We start from the raw sequence: 23,135 nt of genomic DNA, 5'->3' as shown, positions 1-23,135 counted from the left end.
TTTTATAGCTATTTATATTTTTACTTTATATATATATATATATATATATATATATATATTTATTTATTTATTTATTTTTACTATTCATTATTATTATTCAGAAACAGGATATATATGGTGCCAACATATTAGGGGGTGCAAATGACAGACGAATACAGACAGTGACACAGGAGGAGGAGAGGACCCTGCCCTGAAGAGCTTACAATCTAGGAATTATATATATTAGTAATATATATTAATATATAACATATATAATATATATTTTCCTTTTGGGGAAGGAGGGTGTCGCTAGCTTGGATCCTTCACCTATCTTCCAGGACTCCATACAGCCGCCCACTGCTGACAAACCCCGGTGTGATGGTCACATCTGCATGTCAGTAACATACGGAGCGAGCCCTGAATCTGTCAGACCTCACACGGCAAAGCATTAGTGGTTTCAATTCTGTTTTATTTCCAACTTGAAATGAAGGCGAGCGGACGAAAAGTGAAAAAAAAAAAAAAGAGGGGAAAAACAAATAAGCCAGCTTAACTGTGGCGTGAGTGGCTGCAATTTCCCCGTGACAGGCATTGCATTATCATAATTGTCTCGGCGACATGATAGGACACAAAAATACTAATGTCATGTTATTTCCAGGCCGGATGCCCCTTTTATGAGAGTCGGGAAACTGATTGCCAAGTGGAGTAGGTCAAATGACATCTTTTGATCAGACCTGTCTAAAGAGATCAAAGATGAATGGCAGGTAATGGGAGCGCGGTGACAAACCAAATCTAGCGCAGAAATAGGTCTGGAGCTGCATGCCAGCTGCCTATTAGCCGGTTACCTAACTAAGGCAGCCGACTTGACAACTCTGGCCAAGTACCTAAATCAGCCAAGCGACAGTGCTAAAATTGTGTATTATCATTGGAAAATGCCTATTATTTCCCCGCTAACATTTCTGTTAGAGGTTTGTTTTGCATAGAGACAGAAGGGCAGGGAGGTTGCGCGGTCAAAAGAAAAGAAAAAGGAAAAAAAAGCAGCGGCGCAGGCTGAAAAACGAGCTGCGGGCAAACTCGCTGTGAGCGACATCTACGAGAAAATGTGCGAGACAATTGGGGGTGCCGTTGCAATTTTATTTTTATGAAGCAATAAAAAGTTTTCAATTTGAACTAAAGAGAGATATAACACACACACAAAATAATGCAGATTTTTTTTTTACATACAAGCAAGGTTATTACTTTATTTGGACTTAGTGTCGGCCTCTTGTAGTCTTTACAGTCGTGCCTAGGAAAGAGAGAAGTAGGAAAGGGAGGAGCAGGAAAAGGAGGAGCAGCTCCCGGAGCCAATCAGTTGTTTTGTAGAGCACATGTGTAACACAGAGAGTCTGGAGACCTCTATGGCCACTCTGTGTAACTGCAGGTTGCTTCTCTTGGCTGAGTTTGGGACCGGTGAGCCATCATCACTTTTAATAATCAGGGATTCTGACAAATATAGCAAACTAGGTCATGTTTGTGAATTCTCCTTCCATCATAGATGTGTAGATCTTTAACTCTCCTATTAATATCTAAAGGAATCGGAAAGAAATAGTATTATATATGACTAAAGGGGGATGAGAACTCTTTTTGACATACTGAATACTGCAAGAAGGGGATGCCGATAGAGGAATCGACTTCTTTAACTTAAAGTAAAAATGTCATTTTATTTGCACTTGGACTTTCATGTCATATTAAAGAATCCACTGCTTCACCTCGGCCCTTCCGGCAATTGCCAGAATTGCCAAACCTCCACTCCAGGCCTAGCCATTCAAAAGGCCATGTGGTACCAAAAACCGTCCTCTTATCCACCACGAGGACACAGGTAAAGTTCCCCACTTTGTGGCAGAATACTTTGTCTACACTTTCGACATTTTCAATAAAGTTTTGAACATTGAAAAATGTTTTAAAATTTTTGGCTGAGTTAGCGTCCGATGTTGTTGCCCCCCAGGGCTGACATTGTTTGTTACCTCTGATGCCCAGCGGTGGGTGCCTATTATCTTTTATAGTTCTGCCAAAGACTTGCCACCCTCCCCCCCACCTGATCATAATGGGCACCCAAGTGGCAACAAATCTAAAATATTTTTTAACTACTTTTTAAACTTAAATATACTTTTTAAACAATCTTTACACACAGCTGGAGGTCTCCTTGGTGTTCCCATAATCCTTTCCTGTAAATTCTTTCCCTCGCTTCCATCCTCACCACCAATCCATCAGAGCCTTACGACTTTTTTTGTGCTTAATTTTAATGTGGCTAACTTAAGACGTTGTCTAGTAAATTTATGCAACCGATCACAGTTATTAAATTACTGCATCTGCAAAAGAGGCAATCAACCCCCTTATTATAGTAGCTGCGCGTCGATGGAAAATGTCAAGATTCCACCAATGCACTGCGGGGAGGCGCGTTATTGTTAAAAATGCATAAAATATCAGCACTTTTTTATGCTTGTGCACTCAACAAAGAACTCTCATCATAATTAAGGAGAGCGGAAATAAATAATTTTTACAAACTACCTTGGGTAGAGTGGTGAACGTCGGAGAAGCCCAACTCTGCGCTACGAACGGGCGAAGTCTAAACCTCGTCTGTATTTCTACAACGCCATCAAATATTTAAAAGTTACACAGAGATTGGGGAAGGGAGTGGGGGAATATTGTAAATCTTCTTCCCGGTGCTTAAAAGTGAATCTTGATGGTAAATTTTAGAGCAGGTTTTTATGGCATGGAATATTTTTGATCCTCAAATGTTAATTTTCAAGTTAGAGAAATTTTTGGAATGTTTTTGAAAAACTGGGCATGGAAGCTTTCTTACTTAAATCAGGTCCATGATCTCGTGAACGGGACAGAAGAAGGGGTTTTCCTCTGATATGTTTAGCTGTGTGTATATTTTGAGCTTTAGCTATTTTTTGTATATGGCAGGCATATTCCAAAATAGCAAAAATAGGCAAAAAAAAATCTAAAACATAATACTCATTCATTTTACTAAAATAATAAATGTTTGATGAGAAGAGACTTTGTTAACAAATGTGACATCTTTAGATCTTCAGAGATTGGGGAAATCTTAACCCTTGTGATGCCTTAGGTCTCTTGTGGGACTTTTTATTTTACCTTTGCAGTATTGTTATAGTATTATAATATTATATATTAGTATCATACTGTTATATACAGATGGATCACATGATGTAACAAAATTATCTCCATCAGATCCCATTCTTTAACGTGAACACACAACAGTGTGATGCTTTAATAGGTGCTCGGGGCTCATGGCTTTTTGAATCTCATTGATGACCCAGAATATAGCGCCTCCTACTGGTGACATGGCATGAGCTTCACCTACAGTCTCCTAGCTACAAAAAGAAGCAGCCAAAGGATCACAAATTGCACCCATTCAAGATTTCCTGAGCCCATATCAAAGGAGTAACATTGAGTATTGTATCAGACGTAGGGCAGGGGTGGAGCCTTATTCTAAGCATGGGAGGGATCTAATATTCAGTACTGTCTCTGGTCTAGGAGTACCTAATAATGAAATAGGACTTCTAAATTCTGCTCCTTTTCTGCCTTTATTTTGCCCCTGGTTGGGTCAAATTTGGTTCATTAAAACGTTCATATGTTGGGGTAACCCCTGAATAAATTAATTCTGTATATTTTACTGTAAGGCAGCATATAAAGATCCATCTCTCCGTCTCTCCATTTGTTTAGATATAAAGGGCACTTGGTAGGGGGAACGATGGTAAAAAATCTGTAAGAATCCATTGATATACCACAGATAATTTACCATGGACCCATTTATTAGAAATACAATGTTTCCTGTAAGGAAGAAGCAGGAGATTCCGGGGCCCCTGTGTATCCTCATAGCATGCCGAGAAGGAAATTGTGCTGTATCGTATTTCCAGGCATGCAAATCTGACTTTTATTGTCTTTTTGTTAAGTACATCTGTCTGAGCCCCCGGACGGATCTGATGTGCTGCAAGTGCAGAATTGCTGCTAGTTTGTAGCGCTCGCTTGACCTCTTACGAAGCAGAGCTGTCAATCACTGAGCGGCTTATTTGGGTGATTGACAGCTCTGTGTTTGTCATCAGATCTCGGGCTCACGTTGTACGGATCAAGGGACTGTGGAATATAAAAAGGCCGGAAAAGAACTGAAAAATATCTATATAGTTTAAAGTTTTATTATCAACATATTTTTAGCAAATCCTAACCTGCCGCTGTCCTGTAGATATTGCTGTTAGGCATTGCTAATGCATTTTATAGAGTGAATGTTAGGCAGAGGGTTGTTTCACCCGCATTAAAATCACCTTATCCATAACTAGGATGTAATGAGAAAAGCTGCAACCCCACCATGCCTTATACACAGCACTGTGTGAAAGTATCTGCATCTAAATATATAATACAAATTGTTTCAAATCTGCTGTTTTTATTATAATATTCACTATTGATCCTGCCATGAGAGTCCTTGTTCAGGCACTTCCTGTCATTGGCTGACAGTACTGCATCACTGGGATGTTTTTGCCCTTGCGTTGTCACTTGACCTCCTTTAGAAACTACAAGAGGTTGATTTTATGGCAGCTGATGGTGTGTGCAGATTTTGGCATTTTTGTTTATTTTGCATAGAATATAGAATGGTTTTTAGGTATCTGTGTCCCATATCGAAGATTTTCCTTCACTTCCTGTTATGTAGATACATCAGGAAGTCGGGGGAAATCTCTCCAAAGTTACAGGTATAACAAGTGTCCTTATTGGATGAACCTACTTCTGTTTCTGTTCCGGTGACAACTTATAATTGTGGATTTTCCTAATATTTTATCCAAGTGACAGTGGCCCCTGGACAAATGAGGGTGAATATCAATAACGGGACTCAGAGAGCTGTAAAAATGTTAACCTAATGCCAATTTACTCCAAATCCATAAAAAAATAAGTTTTTGATCATTTTGTACGTCTACCCCTTTATCGCCTTTATTTTGGACTTTTAATATGACTAGCCAATAGGAAACACTGGGGGCGGGAAAGGAGTGGGGTCAAGTTTGGCCTTACAGGAAAAGTCAAAACTTGGAATTAATTCAGCTGTTTATTTGTCATTTTAGTTTGATGCTTATGTAACCGTCTTGTTATAGGCAAATCACTCCTATGAAGTTTTACATTGCCCAAACCATTCCTTCCCTTTTACTGTGACCAATTGGTAGACATATAGAAACTCCTCAGGGGCGGGGCAAAGCACGATCCACCTGTATCTTCATCTCCTGATATTTTTTCCCACTGTGTTTAACCTTCCAATTTGGTTCAGACAGGTGCCCTTTAAAAAGTTAGACTCTTTCTGTTCATCCGGCATAGTACCATTCAGCTCTAGGGAATTAATCAAATTTGCATTTATGATATGACTGCTACAGGAGCAGATAATGTTAGGTGGTGGAGTGACGGGGAGGAGGGGGGGGTTATATAGTTTTATATAGTTGGCATCATTTGGCTAGCAGTAGCTCAGCGTGTGTAAATGAGCTTAGACAAAATGGCGTTTTTGAGGCGTAGTTCGCGATTTCTACTCCCCACCGTCAGCCCAAATAGATCATCTTTTATATTTATCTAATGCACTAAGAAAATATTAGATCAGAGGTCCTTTGAAGATTTACTAAAACAAATATCCTCGCCTTGCATATGTCAGTGACATTGAGGTCAGCCTGCGTGTCTTCTGTTTACTTGGTGGAGGGGGGGTGATTACAACAGTAAGTTATTAAAGGTGAACTCCAGACATTAATAAAAATGCTTCTCGAGTCTCTGCTGCTCTCTCCTTGTGCAAGGTGACTGGCTTTGTCTCCGCCCACTTTTGTAGATCTCTACAGACTGTAGTGGGTGGGGCCTGCTGTGCCCCTCCCACAGTTCTACTATGTACAGCACAGTGATGATGCCACAGGTATTTGTGCAAGGTAAAATCTTGGTTTACAATAGCAAAGTGGATTTATATCTTTTATGGCTTTTGAGTCATTTATTTTCGTTAAAAAATGAAAGGTTTCATCAATGTAAAGGATTCAGAATTTGGGGCATTTACACCAAGACCAGCAAACAACACAGTCAATGACTGCTTTGTTCATAACTGTAGTATTTGCAAACAAATTGAATTAAAATTTTTTCTTTTTTACCATTCATGTCACTGCTCGGCATTCACCAATGGGAAGCTATTGGCTTTGGTTCTGTCTATCTTGATCCTGGTATTCACCAGTAGGGTACATGGATCGGAATTCCTTAAATGCATCTGAGACCCTAAGAAAAAAAAAATAGCTTGATGTGTAAATTTGATGCATGATGAGGAAACCACATTGCATTATAGAAGTTCTTTAAGCCGTCCAACACGTTGTGGGGGATCAAAAGGTCCCCATTCCTTCATCAGGGTTTAAAGTGCTTTGAGAAGTAATACTGGATGTTGGTACTTAGTATTATGGAGAGATCTCAGTGGAAGGTTCCTGCTGAGAAAAAAAAAAACATAAAAGGATCAGCTCCAGATCCCTATGCATGGCACTTCATTCAGAACATGAGTTGCTCCCTCCAATCATACATCAGTGATCTCCCCAGCCCCTTTTAGCTGGGTGCACCACCCGGCACTTTCCATTAACCACCCGGTTGTTTTTGGCTCGTTACTATAAAGTTGTGTCACAATACAGGGGTCACCACCTGCTTTCTCCCCCAGCTTAAAAAAAATCTGAAAAGAATACTGCATGTTTTCCCAATGGGTTTAAAAAATGCATAGAACATTTTCTTTTCACATATACCTGTAATGTAGCTGCATTGCAGTGCAATAAAACAGACATTATGTTGATGCATGAGCCCAGTTTGAAAAGGATAGCTGCATTTAAAAACATGTGCACCAACATTTCATTATTATTATTATTATTATTATTATTAAAAAACAGTATTTATATAGCGCCAACATATTACGCAGCGTTGTACATTAAATAGGGGTTGCAAATGACAGACAGATACAGACAGTGACACAGGAGGAGTAAAGGACCCTGTCCGTATTAGTGCATGAAGAGGTGAGAATTCACATGAATGAAGGTTTTTGTTCTTTATATAATTTCCAATCAAGACTTTTCCCATAATGCATTGTGTTTCCCAATGAGAACACGTGTTATGTATTGCAGTGAACACACTTACAGTATAATGAACATTGAGGTTGAGCAATGCTCCGGAGCTGTAGCAGAGAGTTTACCTGGCCTACCTTGTTACTGAAATGGGTGATAATTCTGAAAATAGGACGCAGAAAATGTTGCAAATATCAACCGGTCTGATTTCCCGTTTCAGGTTTGTGGGTTAGCTATGGTCTTACTGTTGTCTGTAGTGCTGGGTGCCGCCACTCATTCATCTGCAGTTCTCCCAGTCAAGTTTGGTGTTGTCCACTCCTACCTCTGTTCTTTCTTTACCATCCCCTTTATTGCATTCCCTCCCCCTGACTGCTGACCAATAAGTGCTTTGGAAAGAAGTACCATGAAGATCCTCATGGGCAGAGCTACTCAGGGGAGGGCACAGCACAATCCAATGAGAATTCCCTATACACCTTTACCTTTGATTTTGTGTTTCTGCTCTCCAGCCTTGTTGGGGTTCAATGCACCTTTCATCTCTAGTTAAGAGATTCCCAATACAGACAGGAAGGTACTGACCCCAGATATTGCCTGAACAAAGTTGGTGCCGACTTTCAGCACATAGAATATCATATAATTAACACACGTAGCACAGAAAGCTATATCTGAGGGAAGATTTGCATGTACAGGCCATTCAGATCCCAATCTCTATCGTTCATTCTTCTTTAGTAAAACTTTGGGTGCTGTTGGCCCTTTTTTGCATTGCAGATAATTGGAAGGTGTGTACGTGCGTACGATGAATGATAAAGCGCAGATACTGGTTGATATTTGTCCCCATGAAGGCTCTCAGGAGTCGGTGCCAGCTCCGCAGCACATTTCAGTCTTCCATTAAAGGTTTCAGCAGCTGCCGTACGTTGTTTAATGTAAATACGCTGTCACGCACCCTTCAAGTAATTGACAAGAGCAGATGATTAGCAGTATCCTCGATGCTGTTTTTGCATAATCGTACATTCTGGCGGGGCTGCGCCGAGCCTTTATGTTGTCAGCGAGATGCAATCCGTTTTACCTTTTTTTCTTTTGTTTGTTTTCCAGCGAACATATGTGATCGTCGGATGGGTTTGGTGCCCGCGGGGGGTGGAATGGAAGGGTTCTTGGAGAAATACCAATGGTTACAGATTGGTTGTGGTCACTTAGGATAGCCTCTTGTGTGCTTTTTTTAAGAGCACCTGTCTCCTATTCAGGTTTGGCTAATGGTGTAGTCATTGACTTTACCTTAAGGAGAACTCCAGGCAAGCAGTACAGCTGGATTCATATATGGCAACTGTTTTACCTGCCAAAGGATTTGTATTTGCCCTGCTGGCCTTGCAATTTACAGGGTGGTATTATGTTGGCTTGGAGTTCAGCTTCAAAGTTGCTTGTAAATATAAAGTACCAGTACTAAAGTTTGGGCACCTTGAGGCTCGATCCTGTGTCTCTGTTATGCCCCTTTGAGTCCCATGCATAAGTTCCTTGTTCAGGTACTTCCATTGTAGAGTGACAACGCTTTCCCCCCCCCATCTCTTATTTGTGAGTCTGCGTTGTCAGCCTGAGCTTCTAATGGAAAGCAATGCAAAAACATAACCCAGCCATGGTACTCTGTGTTCCCTTAACTATGTATTTTGCTGTATTGCAGAACAGACCCTCTAATTCCAAGTTAATTCATAGCCAAAAATTGCCACCTTTGCGTTTACAAGACCGGTTTAATTCACTCGCAGACTATTGCACCCATAGATCTGGTGACAAGGGTTAGACGGGTCTAGTGTTACATCTACTTGTAGGCGGAGAGTAGAGGCATTCATCAGTGCACGGGGTCGATAGGCTTGTACCTGGATCAATGGACGCTAGCCTTATCCCTCCGCCGCTGTAATGTGCTGGAGAAGCCACATTGCGGGACATCTCGGTGTCCGGGAGCCATTTATCTTCTAACGTCAAATTGCAATAATTAACCATTATTGATCTTAAATTCAATTAACTTCATTAAGGCAAGTCACGGTGAGGGGTACTTGTAAGGCAGAGTATCCTGACAACTGCTTGTCTGATATGCGCTGTTTGGCTACAGTAGGATATAGATTACACACTCAGAAAACACATACCATAACCCCCTCCATTCTTCCCTGAGTCCTCTCACATGTAGATGCCATGATTTTCCTCTACGTTGCCCAAAATATGCAAAAATTGCTTGTTTGTGCACAAAAAACTCAGCTTAAGCTCCACTACCATAATACTAGAAATTCCCTAATTGACAAGGATACACTTTAATTCTTAGTTAAATATCATACTGATGTTAAGTCTCTTGTCACATGGTTCAGTGCAACCTCCCCCTCATTCTGCAATGCATGAAGGTGAGGCTGCAGGAATATGCTGCAGTGGGCTGCTGCATGGTACATTGGCACCTGTTGTAGTTATGCATTTGGTGTCATTTTCAATAAACACACCGCAGAAACAAATGTGTTGTTGCTCATAGCATTGTGAAACTGGTCCTAAAGCTGAAATGCAAAACGACCATTTAATCTACTTTTATATTCATCCAAAATAGTATATTGTGGTGTATTTGCTGTATTGTAGATTGATCATTTTATGTTTTAGTAAACTCAATGCAATTGATTTACCAAATGTAACCGCCGTTCACAGCAATCCTGTACAGCAGAGAGCAACGAGCAGCAGCCGTTAGCTTTTGTGACAAAAGCGCGAACAGACTCTTGTGGGTGGGAAGCAATTTGTGCTGTAATAGGCCACAGTAAAATGGTTATGATAGACCAAAGCTCGACAAGCCCCATCTTTAATCACAGAGGAGAATCACCCAGGAAGTGCTGTGTAGCTCCCCGTGAAGCCGTTACTGCCTGATATACTTCTTCACTCCTTCTCTACAATTTATCTGCTGCAAGTTGAGACGTTAACCCTTGCCCACATACCCCCATGCCTAGGAGGTCTGAAAGGGCATCCAGCTGCCAGAGGACGCAAAGAGGACCTGCCATGCCAACAGGAAGGTCGATTTTTCATCAAGCTTCCCTCTTCCAAATACAAATGAGTATAAAATGGCCATTTGTAACTAAGATAATTCCACTAAAGAAAATACACACCTTTCTCAGGACTTACGGTGGCATGGGTAACGTGTCCAACAAGAGCTAGGAGCTTCAAATTTGCAAAAATGCAAGCCAAGGTCATCCCTATTGAACCATTAGTAGATCCAAAGATATTGGTAACTGATATCATGTGCAAGATTTCAGAGTCTGGACATTGCCAAGTCCATCACCAGTAGGAAAGTCTAAGAGGCATCAGGTGTCAAGTCCTGCCTTAAGCTTTTGCTGCCAAAATCCCTGAATCTCCCACTTTTCCAGAAAAAAAAACAAGATCTATCAATATTTTCAACTAATAGTTCCTCCTATGCCCATTTTGACTTGCCCATGTTGGCTTTAAAAGGAGCCTGCTATGAGAATTGGTGGCATTACAACGGCCAAGTGGTTAGCTCTCTTACACTACAGTGTTGGGTTGCTGGGGTTTCTCCCACAAAAATCTTCTCAGTTTGGTCTTTGTAGGTTTCCCTTGGTTTCAGGTTGGTTTTGCTTTTCTCCCACCATCATACTGATAGGTCAAACTAGTTCTGAAGGAACATTTAGACTGAGCTTTAAAATGTTAGACCCCTGGATGCCATGTATATCCAATACTTCAGTACCTTTAGGTCCAGAAACAGGAACACGTTTCTGACTTTACGGCATAACCACACCAATTCAGACAAATGGAAATATCTGGAGCACCAGATCAGCCAGGCAGCAAATTTAGAAGAGTCAACCAAGGTGGTCTGGATATTTCCTTCTGGACAGATCCCAATTGATAGACCTCTCCGAATTCCAGTGCAACCCAATGGCAGGGTCGATCGATTGTAAGTTCTCTTGTCGGAGACGTCTGATCCAAGTGCCATATGTAATATCAGCACTATATATATATATATTCCAAAAGAAACATCACATTACATTTTATTATACTGTGCCTATTGATAAATATTACTTAGCTATAATGTGCAAAATCTTTCTTATTTGCAGCATCTATCCCACCACTTTCTTGACTTGGAACAGTCTTGCTTGAGGGCTGCTGTAAAACAAGAAACCATTCTGCGGTTTATTAATTGGATTATATTAGCTCTTTCACCCAGTGTCAGTGTAATTATGTAACTGGGGAAGTAGAAAGCCAACATGGAGTCAGAAATGTCAAGGAGAAGAAGGATAATTCTTATTTTACATAACAACCAATCAGATTCTCCCATGTATCCTTTGATCATTTTAATTGTTATTTCCAATTGGTTAATTGGCTGAAAATAAAATTACAAATGAATTGAATAAAAAAAAAAAATGAAGGCGAACTGTATTTCTGATAATACATTTAATTTAAAGAAAGAATGAATGCCTTTGTTGCTATCATATATGTTAAAAATCACCAGGGAGTTACACACACACATATATATATATATATATATATATATATATATATATAATATATGATAAATACTCAGAACAGATCTGTTCTCAGGCTTTTCCTTTTATATAGAGGTCACATGACCAAATGCCTAGGCATGGTCCTCAGTCATGGTCATGTCATCTGTACTGATAGGCCACATGAACATGGTGATCCATTTCAGCATGACATGGCTATAGGTTTACAAACTCTTCATTGCTTTAACTTGAAGTGTCACAAGTCCTTCTGCTTTCTTGGTTGAAAAAATTGGGATGATCTACATTTTTATTATATATTTTACATATAATACATATGACATATTTATTATTTTGTACACCATATATTCTTTTACTTGCCTGTCAATCTGATAAAACACATATTAACAATTAATTAAAATAAAGCCCTAAAAATAGAATAGGCGATGATGTGGTAAAGATTTTTTATTACACAATATTTAACATTTTATTAAAAATTTAGCAAAACTTGTAAAACAAAACATTAAAACACACAAATGCATGTAAAACTCTATTATTCTATTTATCAGGATGAACCTAAAAACACACTGAAATGCAGATTTTTTTTAATGCAGAGCATGACTGGCCCCGCATAACCCAATTTATGGTACAAATTTGTATCATCAGTATTTTTTACAAATTAAGTTACAAAATTGATAATCATGATACATTCTGTAAGCTGCATTGAAGTATTTTAGCTCTGCATTGTACAGCTTTTATTATTTGCTTCAAAGCATTTTTGTACAATATGGGAACAGAACTGACCTATTAATATCTCCCGACGAGCTGCTGTTGTGTTTCTTTTTTTTTATTGGACTTGTCCATCTGACCTCCGTGACGGTTGCATTACCACAAAATTACTGTACATCCTTCCCCAATGCAGGAACGTGACTCCCTGCTGTGATACACAGGCATAAGTGACACAAATGGAAGGTTTTAAAGCCGGAGCCAAAAGGCCATATTCAAGAACAGAGTGTTACACATACTGGGCATATGCCATGAAATGTCACTAAATGTTAAGAGGAACACAAGGAAAGACAAGTGAACATAATATACCTCCATGCAAATACTTTTAAGGGTATAATGTTTTTTTCTGGATTTTATATATATATATATATAGGAATCAGAGAAAAACATTTCTATATTTATGTATATATATATATTTATATATATATGTGTGTGGGTGTGTGTTGTTTTTTTTGTTTTTTTGTATTTTTGTGTTTCTTTTACATGTAGATGGGGAGGTGATTTTATTAATTATTCTTATTATTATATATTATCTGGTTTACAAAGCACCAATATTCCCACTTATGTCCAATAATAAGGAGGAACTTTTGGTGCATTAATTAAAGAATATTTGGTTATTAGGCTTTAAATCTTCCAATAGAGAATATTAAAAGAGATTCACAACTAGGTTACTCTGAGTTGACCCCAAAAAATATTTTATTACTTATCCAAACAACACAGGTTTAATAATTACAATTTATTGCATTTTTTTCTGAAAATGTAAAAGCAGAATTATGTAAAGAAGAATTATGTAAAGAATCTTCAGCAAATAGTTTTGAAGCCATATTACTAGCACTGAAGGGCATGCAAGGGTCAAGTGCAGCCAAGAAATTTTGCCATATTGTCATTATTATTATTATTTCTTTTAATACCTTGTATTTATATAGCGCCAACATTTTACGCAGCGCTAAACAAAGTCCACATTTATATAATTATCATACATGCTTTAAATAAATATATGATTGAAAAAATATATTATTATTATAAATAATAATACTATAATTATAATATAAATATATACATAGTAATTAAATAATAAAAACTTATCAAGATACAAAAAAGCTTTACATATAAATATATTTTTATATATCAATATATATATATACATGTAAAAAAAAATCACAAAAAGTGTTAACATTTTTTACCCTACATCATAACCTTTTTTAAAAAAAAACATAAAAGAAAGAAAAGAATTACCCAGAATCCCCTGCTGTGGCAGCCCATTTGGAGTGCCAGGGGTTAAAGAAAAATGAATCAGCCGTATGAGAACTGCACCAACATTACTTAAAATAAAAAGTGATTATAAGCTTTTAAGCCATTTTCTTTATACACTCAAGACACATACAAAAAACTAAATCATTTTTTAATTTATTGTAATTGATGTAAATTTCTTTCATTGTAGGAATTATATTGATAGTTCTCTACTTTATGTTTATTAAAGGTTCAGCATCAGAAATGTAATGAGTGAAAAAAAATGTGTGCTTAATTTAAATTGTGAAGCTGTCTGTCAAGAAATGCATTAGGGGTAGAAAAAGCATGAGACATATTAATTGACAGACAGGAACTGCTGTCTCTAAGGTTGATACAAGTAATTTATTACTTTAGAAATGAATGCCACCTCTAGAATGTGCTTCATTAATTTCAAATTTAGTTTTAATTTCAAGCTGTTGCCCCTTGAGAAGAATAAGGTGGCAAATTATGTTTGAAGAGTTTTTTTTCCCACTCCTTTAGCTATTTTTCTCCGAGAAGAAAAAAAGCCGTACTTTAACTATTTATTAATAAATGTAAATTTCCTTCTATTTTCTTATATCTGACTTGTTATGAATTTTATTTAACTTTTATTGAGGTCATTGCAGTCTCTAATTTTTTTTTTTGTGGTTTCTTTGTAGCGTACGTGCCTGATGAGCTGAAGGCGGCCGCACTTGTTGATGAAGATGGCGAGGTTGAGGACTCCGTTGTGGATGGAGAACCATCGGCCAAGTACGCCTGTCCGGAAAAGGATTTTGTAAAGACTTCTCCGGGTTACCAGCACTCCCCGGCTGGTGAGTTTTCCAGCCATGAGATGGACAGCGAGTCTCACGTTAGTGAGACCAGTGACCGCATGGCGGACTTTGAAAGCAGCTCCATCAAAAATGAGGAGGAAAGCAAGGAGGCTTTGGCCCCTATAGAGGACTCCAGTGTGTCGGACAGTTTGGAGCAGATGAAAGCTGTGTACAATAATTTCCTTTCCAATTCTTACTGGTCAAACCTCAGTTTAAATCTTCATCAGTCGACATCAGAAAAAAACAATGCCAGTAGCAGCAGCAGCAGCAGTAGCAGCAGCAGTTGTGGAAGTGGAAGCTTTGACTGGCATCAGACGGCCATGGCAAAAACTCTACAACAAGTGTCCCAAAGCAGAGCACTCCCCGAGCCGAGCCTCTTTAGCACCGTCCAGTTGTACCGGCAAAGCAGTAAACTCTATGGTTCAATTTTTACGGGAGCCAGTAAGTTCCGTTGCAAAGACTGTAGCGCTGCCTACGATACCTTGGTTGAGTTAACAGTTCACATGAATGAAACGGGACACTATAGAGACGACAACCACGAAACTGATAACAATAACCCCAAACGATGGTCAAAGCCTCGTAAACGGTCATTACTTGAAATGGAAGGGAAAGAAGACGCCCAAAAAGTGTTGAAGTGTATGTACTGCGGGCATTCTTTTGAATCCCTTCAGGACCTCAGCGTTCATATGATTAAAACAAAACATTACCAAAAAGTGCCTCTTAAAGAACCTGTTACTCCCGTAGCAGCTAAAATTGTCCCAGCTTCTAGAAAAAAACTGTCTCTGGAACTCGAACTTCCAAGTTCCCCTGACTCAACAGCGGGAACGCCAAAAGCAACAATTTCAGATTCCAACGATACTTTGCAAAAGAATTCAAATCCCTATATAACACCAAATAACCGGTATGGACACCAGAACGGAGCCAGCTATGCATGGCATTTTGAAGCTAGGAAATCTCAGATCCTAAAGTGCATGGAATGTGGTAGCTCACATGACACCTTGCAAGAACTTACTGGTCACATGATGGTAACGGGACATTTTATAAAAGTAACAAATTCTGCCCTTAAGAAAGGAAAACCCGTCATAGAATCCCCAACGACCCCAAACTCTATCATGGATGAGAAGGTCCAATCTGTGCCACTAGCCGCCACCACATTTACACCTCCTGCTAATAACGGCGCATCTCTGTCACCGAAATTAACTGTGGAGATAAAAAAAGAGGTTGACAAAGACAAAGTTATCACAGATGATAAAATCAAGGACAAGGAAAAGCCAAGTGAGGATGAGGAAAAATTTGACGTCACTTCTAAATACCATTACCTAACAGAAAACGATTTGGAAGAGAGCCCCAAAGGGGGGTTGGACATTCTTAAATCTTTAGAAAACACAGTGACTTCGGCTATAAACAAAGCTCAGAATGGCACACCAAGCTGGGGGGGTTATCCAAGCATCCACGCTGCTTACCAACTTCCCAACATGATGAAATTATCATTAGGTTCCTCAGGAAAAAGTACTCCACTGAAACCCATGTATGGAAATAGTGACGTCTTGTCACCTACCAAAAATCAGCCCTTAGTGTCTCCACCGAGCCGCCAGACCTCACCCGTGCCAAAAACAAATTTCCACGCCATGGAGGAGCTAGTCAAGAAAGTGACTGAGAAGGTGGCCAAAGTGGAGGAGAAAATGAAGGAACCAGAGGAGAGGTTTTCCCCGATCAAGCGAGCGACCCCGTCACCCAGTGGAAGCGAGGTCAGTGAACCTCTTAAGGCTGATGTTCTAAATGACGTTGTATTTAAGAGCCAGCAAAACAGTCCAGCTCCATCAAAAGACAACTGCAAGGAGAGCCCTGCGCTGGAGCCAGAAGTAAACGGCAAAGACCATGTCAAGTCCATTATTGGCAGCTTAAGTAGCAGTACAGCTATAATCACAGACCATCCTCCCGAGCAACCTTTTGTCAATCCATTAAGTGCACTGCAGTCCGTTATGAACATTCATCTTGGAAAGGCAGCTAAGCCATCCCTACCGGCTCTGGACCCAATGAGCATGTTGTTTAAAATGAGTAACAGCTTGGCAGAAAAGGCTGCCGTAGCCACACCACCTATCCAAGCCAAAAAAACAGACCACCTAACAGACCGTTATTTTTATCATGTCAACAATGACCAGCCAATAGATTTGACGAAAGGGAAGAGTGACAAAAACTGCTCTCTGGCTTCAGCGCTTTTGTCATCCACGTCGTCGTCTACCGCATCTTCTTCATCTACAGTGACAACAGCAAAGACATCTGCAGTCGTGTCATTCATGTCAAACTCACCGCTGCGCGAGAATGCCTTGTCAGATATCTCTGATATGCTGAAGAACCTGACAGAAAGCCACACATCAAAATCTTCTACACCTACCAGCATATCTGAGAAATCTGACATTGACGGTACCACAATAGAAGAACCAGAGGAAAACACCCCAGCTCAGAAGAGGAAAGGGCGACAGTCCAACTGGAATCCGCAACACTTGCTCATCTTGCAAGCCCAGTTTGCCGCCAGTTTGCGACAGACCTCGGAGGGGAAGTACATCATGTCCGACTTGAGCCCCCAAGAAAGAATGCACATTTCCCGGTTTACGGGACTCTCCATGACCACCATCAGCCACTGGCTAGCCAATGTAAAATACCAGCTACGAAGGACAGGTGGGACAAAGTTCCTCAAGAACTTAGATACGGGGCACCCGGTGTTTTTTTGTAATGACTGTGCCTCGCAAATCAGGACTCCCTCCACCTACATCAGTCATCTTGAATCTCATTTAGGTTTTAGAATAAGGGACTTGTCAAAACTGTCCAATGAACAGATACACAATCAAATAGCACAAACTAAGTCCCCCTCCGAAAAGCTAGTGTCCTCCTCTCCCGAAGAAGAGACCGGGTCCTCCTACCAGTGCAAGCTTTGCAACCGGACATTTGCAAGCAAGCACGCTGTGAAACTTCACTTGAGTAAAACACATGGGAAGTCCCCGGAAGATCATCTTCTGTATGTGTCAGAGTTTGAGAAGCAGTAGCATTGGCTTTCTTTTTGTGTTTTTTTTTAATTATTACAAAATAGACTGTAATTTGCTTTAAGGAAAACTGTCAGGAAAAAGCCTTAAAGCTCTAAAACTTGGCACACGTTCCTAATTTTATCTCTGGAGAGTCACTCTGGGGGGAAAGGGTGCGGACTTGTTTTGTAAAACTGTATAGCGTTTCCTAGAGGTGCATAATCAGCTCTTGTTACAGGTTCCATATGAAGGTTATAGTGGCCCTAGAAAGAGTTTGGAAACTTGCGCAAATTGGATTAGCTGTGCACCGGCTGCATGAATTTAAGGACAGTTTATTTAAGCATTTCTATCTTAAAAATCTGGTACACTATTTTTCATTTGACCTGTGTGCTAGTATTTTTCAGCAAATGAACCTTTAGCCCTCTGAGTACTTTGGAGCACTATTTTATGTTAGTTGGGGAATATTTTTTTTTCTATTTATTTCTTTTCTACTAGTGACCTGCTTTGAAACACGGTTCTAGAACTGCAGGCTTCTTTGATACTGAAATCCACTGGGACCCTTTGGCTTGCCATCCCGTGACCAAGCAAGAAAATAAAACTGTGTATATAATGTACAAAACTTGCATTTTGGAGATTGTGATTGATGTTGAAGGCAACTGCCCTACCCACCCTTGGCATTTTTAACTGGTGTTTTTTTTCAGTATCTGATGCAGTATACACATTTTACATAAACTGTGCCTATGTATAGTGTAAAAACAAAAAAAGAAAAAAACTTTTTTAATGAACCTCTTGAATGACAGAAAATAATGTTTTTGTTTGTTTTTGCAACTTTTTATTTGTTCGTTTTTTTTTCTTTTCTACACCCAGGCATTGTAAATTATTCAAAGGATGCAACAAAAAAAATCTTTATAAAATATAAAAAAAAAACTATTATTCTAAAACAAAAAAAAATTATAATTGTTAGACTATACATCTATATTGTTAAAAGTTCATGTTTAAATTATGCATATTTATTAGCGATGTCATTTTCATTTGTTTCCAATAACTGAAGTCACAAGCCACATGGATATGTAATTGGCACTGTTTCAATTTTTTTTCTTTTTTTTTTTTTTGCACAAATTTTTTTTTTCAAGAAAATGTATTTATTATTATGGAACGATGATTACTTTAACCATTCTCAGTGCTCAAAGGGTTAAAACAAATTTGAATAAATAAAAGTGTACTGTATTTCCTGAGAATTGCTAATGCTTTAAAATGAAAAAAAAATAAATAAAAACTGTTTATACTTAAAAGTAAAACTTTGGTTAAAAATAGGCATTCGGTAGTATCACCCCTTTTTTTTTTTTTTGCATACTTTTTTTTATTATTATTTCATTTTCTAAGTTGATTTTTTTGTCTAATTATCCTCCCAACATCCCATTCTTCCGCTTTATCTTATATGAAAGGTAACCCCTGGTTACCGGCACACTAAGTGATTCTATTCCACTTCATTTTTGGCAGTTAATTTGCAGAAATAACTGACAGCTGACACCATACAGGGAAAACTGTGTATAAAATATTGGCATGTAAACAGCACAGAGACGGTAATGTACTCTGCGTCCTTTTTTTTGTTGACATTGAAATACTATTATATGATTCTTCATATAACATTTTATATTCCAACAGTAACATGAGAGTTGATTTTTTTTTCATTTGCTATATAATCTGGTGTCATCCTCACAATTATGTCTGAAACATTATAGAACAACAAGTTCTTTACGGGTATACCTGAAAAAAAAATCATTCGTAAATAATGGGAATTGAAATATATGCAAATCTGAAACAAAATGAAAAATATATACATATCCAGGGAAACTAACAAAAATGTGTGTGGGTGTCGATGTGTGTATGGGTAGCTACAGATTTACAATAAGGTTACTTTCCTACCCCATCATCTCTAAAGAAAGGATTGCAGCAGAATAAATCGTGATCACTTCTTCACTATGCATCTGTTTAAAATAAAAAAAATTAAATATAAAGAAATCAAATACATTTCTTGCAGTTGGTTGCTCAGAATTCATGATACCAGGATGGCAAATACACAAAAAAAATGTTGCTCAGACTTTTCAAAAGGAGATGAAACTATTTTGTCTCCTTTTGCTTAATAAAAGTTCTGCATGTGATACATAAATAGAATTCAAGATGCAGGGGTGGCATATGCACAGTAAAACTACTGCATGGACTTTGGAAAAGGAGACATAACTATTTGGTCTCCTTTTTCTTCATGAAGTTCCCCCTGTGTTATATATATAGAATTCACGACGAAGGGGGGACAAATAATTCTGTTACATAGAATGTAATATGTGTGTATATATATATATATATATATATATATATATAAAATATTATATATAATATATATATATAATTAACTCCCCCACCTCTGTGTGATAAATATATATATTTATTTATTTTTTAATAAATGAAATTGAACAAACACTAGAGATTTGAGGAAAATTAGTGAACATTTTGTCCAAGTTTTAAAAAGTCCAGAGCACAATACAATTTCAAAGATATAACAATAATAACAATTATAATATCAAATACATTATAAAAAATTCTTACAACAAAAGTTCAAACATAATATTATTTTGTTTATGTGCTGGACAGCTTTAGAAATATTTTTACTAATCCATATTTTTTCACTGACATATGTTGCAGACTGCTAGTAATAGTTTATCAGTTCATGTTATGCTGAGATATACACACAATGCAATATACACACATATCTGTAGCATAGTTTTATTTCTATTTCTCCACGTCCTGTAACATTATGATAACTCCATTTGCTCTGCTAAAATTTCATAACTGCGCTGTCGGGGTATAGGGGCTTATATGGACTCGTAGTTTTTTAATTTAATCAACAATTCCAATTCCAACAATTACAAAGCCGTTGAATTGATTTAAAAAAACATTTTGGAAAAAGGTTTCAATCTTCTAAAAAAAAAACATAAAAAATTGAACATGAGAAGTGTTCTGTGGTTTGTCCCATTCCTGTAATTGCCACTTATCCTGGAGAACTTGATCTTTTAAGAGAAGCTGTCAAACTACAGATCTACTGAAAGAAAAACAACAGCAAAAAGAAAAACAGGTTATGGAACAATAATACATGAGGTATTTATAAAAACAAAACCTTTCCTGTTCATGCCATTAGGGGACTTCAATGTGGTTTTTGACAATTGCACCTCAGTAAGCATGGAAGCACTTTTACCTAACAGTATGTAGAATGCAGTTTAAAATAAAAAAAAGTTAAAATTCAAACAACCTGAAACTTCTGAGTACACCCCCTCATTTCACCAGCTACTGAACCTGCCTGCCAGTTATCTCCCAAACTAAATTCAGCTCTGAGGCTACCTCCATAGGGGTCCGGTTGCCTTTTTTAGAGCTTCGGGTTTGGTTTATTAAAGCTCTCCAAAGACTGCAATAAAGAATATCATGGGAGAACCTAAATGATTCAGCAAACCTAGAATAGATCTGGTCCACGATTGAAAACATTTGGCAAATAGCAGTTCCATGTTTGCTGGATTACACAGGTTCTGGTCTATCTTCTTCAGTCTTGGAGAGCTTTATTGAATAAGGCCCAATGAGTCTTATCTTCTAGTTCCTTACTTTCAGCAGGTCAATGGGGGTTCAGGCTGGGGAAGGTTCCAGGTTTTCTCTTCTGAAAGAGAATTTGTTACAAATTCTTGGATAATATTTTACAAAACCCTCACAAGACATAAAGCCACCAGGTCAATAGTTGGGGTCTTGTTTGGGGTTAAAGTGTATCCAAAGCCACTTTATCACACCAAGCTGCCTTGATTGTGTTTGTGAAAGTTATGTTTACATTTTCTTTGCCATTTCAATCTCAGTAAGTGATTAAAAGGGAGGCCATGGAGGTTCAAAGGGGCCAAGGTAGCTGGAATCTGATGATGAGTTTACCAGGTGGTTCAGAAGAACCAACAGTAGGGTTGGCTATAGTTAATATAGTTTAGTTATTTCTAAGTCTTGACTTTTCCCATAAAGGTCAAGCTGGCCCTACCACCTCCTGTGGCTTTCTTCTCATCAGTCAGAATAATGAACCAAAAGAATGGTGATATAAGGGCCATTGTACGTTAAACTTGTCCTGCCACCTCTTGTGGCTTTCTTTTGACCACCCAAAAGATAGTTATATGGGGGCAAATGTAGATGTTTAAAACGTATTTAATTTCAGGAGTTGGGAGGTGTAAGGACCTCTTTCAGTTCCATTTTCAGTTCACTATTTGTCCTGTTGAGCAATCTTATTAGGATGGAAATTAAAGGGTAAATGTAAAATATGGAATTGTACCAAGAAGAGGAATGAAGAAAAATAACTTTCAACAGGGTTCCTTTTTCCAGTGGCAACCGTGTAAAAGGAGAATAGCCTCAAAAATTTCCAATTCCCAACAATAATCTGGCAAAAAAGTTTAGGTTTTAACCCTACCCTTCTCTATCCAAACTAATATTAGTTTTTTTTATATACATTTATTGTCAATTTACCTAATGAAAGAGGAATAAATCCTTCTGCATAGACAGCAACAAATTTTAAAGAATGAAAATTTAAAAAAGGATGTGTGAAAATTCTTAAAAAAAAAAGTTGAAAAGTTTTTTCTGGTAGAGATGACCTTGGAGTAACCCTACAATATCCCCCCCCCCCCCCCCTGCAGACTTTCAATTTTGAGCAGTACCTCAAAATAACATTTTTGATAAATGTGCAATTTAACTAATTTATGACTCTGTGATGTGCTCTGGGCTACAAGCAAGATGAAAATCTTAAATGAAGCTTGAACAGCTTCGTTGAGGAAGAGGAATCGATATGCCGGAGCTTGCGGACACAGAATTACAGAGGATAACGTAGAAAAACGCCTGCGAGGACATCTCTGTTTTATCAATTAGAACAAATATAGAGTAAGGGAAAGGTAGGCTGCAGTCTCTGAGTCATTTGTAGTTACAGGGCGTCTTCACCAAAAACAGATCTGTTTTCCTATTGGTTACCGGCAAACCTAATGACCTGATAGCACTGTTAATACCTCTGGGAATTCATAGTTGGGATATGTAGAAGTTCCAGAACCACATAAATTCTGCATTAATGACAAAGGCCCCACCACAGCAGTTTACCGAGCACTTAACCATGCCCCTAACTCAACAAACTTAAATTTAACAGGAACAAAGTTGGGAGGTATTTTGCACACGTGTTTGCATGTGGTTATGGTTGTAGTGGTGTCACGGCATGGCTCCTGGATGCAACACTTTGCTAAAGGCCATGTGCTGGTTTTCCTCCTATGGAGGGGGAACCACCACAACCCAAAACGAATAGGCAAATGCAATGACATGTGGTGCAGTTTTCCACTCCTGGATGCATTTCAGCAGATTGCTGTGTCCCTGGGAATGGCGAACCACACAGTTTCAGACTGCATGTCTGCAAGAAGCCCAAGCCTAATGGAAGTTTCACATTCCACCTTAAGAGCATTAGTAACTGCAAAGCTTGAAGTGGTAAAGAAGTTTTATGGCAGAGAAATTCCCTACTTAAGCTCCCTTCCCCTCCTGTAACCCAAACTCCACCACTACCACTACTTTATTATAGCTGGAAAATGTTGGGCAAAATGTTAAGTACCCAGGTCCACATCCTGACCTTTCTTTAATGCCTTAAGCAATGCAGCCTGCTCACCCCCCTGTCTC

The 23,135-nt window shown here is 38.5% G+C and overlaps 1 protein-coding gene across 1 annotated transcript in view; it reads left to right on the top strand.

The window, feature by feature from the left end:
• Window positions 1–19,247, top strand: part of TSHZ3 (teashirt zinc finger homeobox 3) — a 71,350-nt gene extending 52,103 nt beyond the window's left edge. The window contains exon 3 of the mRNA XM_072422435.1: window positions 14,248–19,247. Coding sequence (XP_072278536.1) covers window positions 14,248–17,444 — 3,197 coding nt within the window. The 3' untranslated portion in view covers window positions 17,445–19,247. The remainder of the gene's footprint in view (window positions 1–14,247) is intronic.
• Window positions 19,248–23,135: the final 3,888 nt, after the last annotated feature.

The sequence above is a fragment of the Pyxicephalus adspersus genome, chromosome 9 (genome assembly GCF_032062135.1).
Source record: "Pyxicephalus adspersus chromosome 9, UCB_Pads_2.0, whole genome shotgun sequence".
Lineage (NCBI taxonomy): Eukaryota > Metazoa > Chordata > Amphibia > Anura > Pyxicephalidae > Pyxicephalus > Pyxicephalus adspersus.
This window is presented reverse-complemented; position numbering and strand designations above follow the sequence as displayed.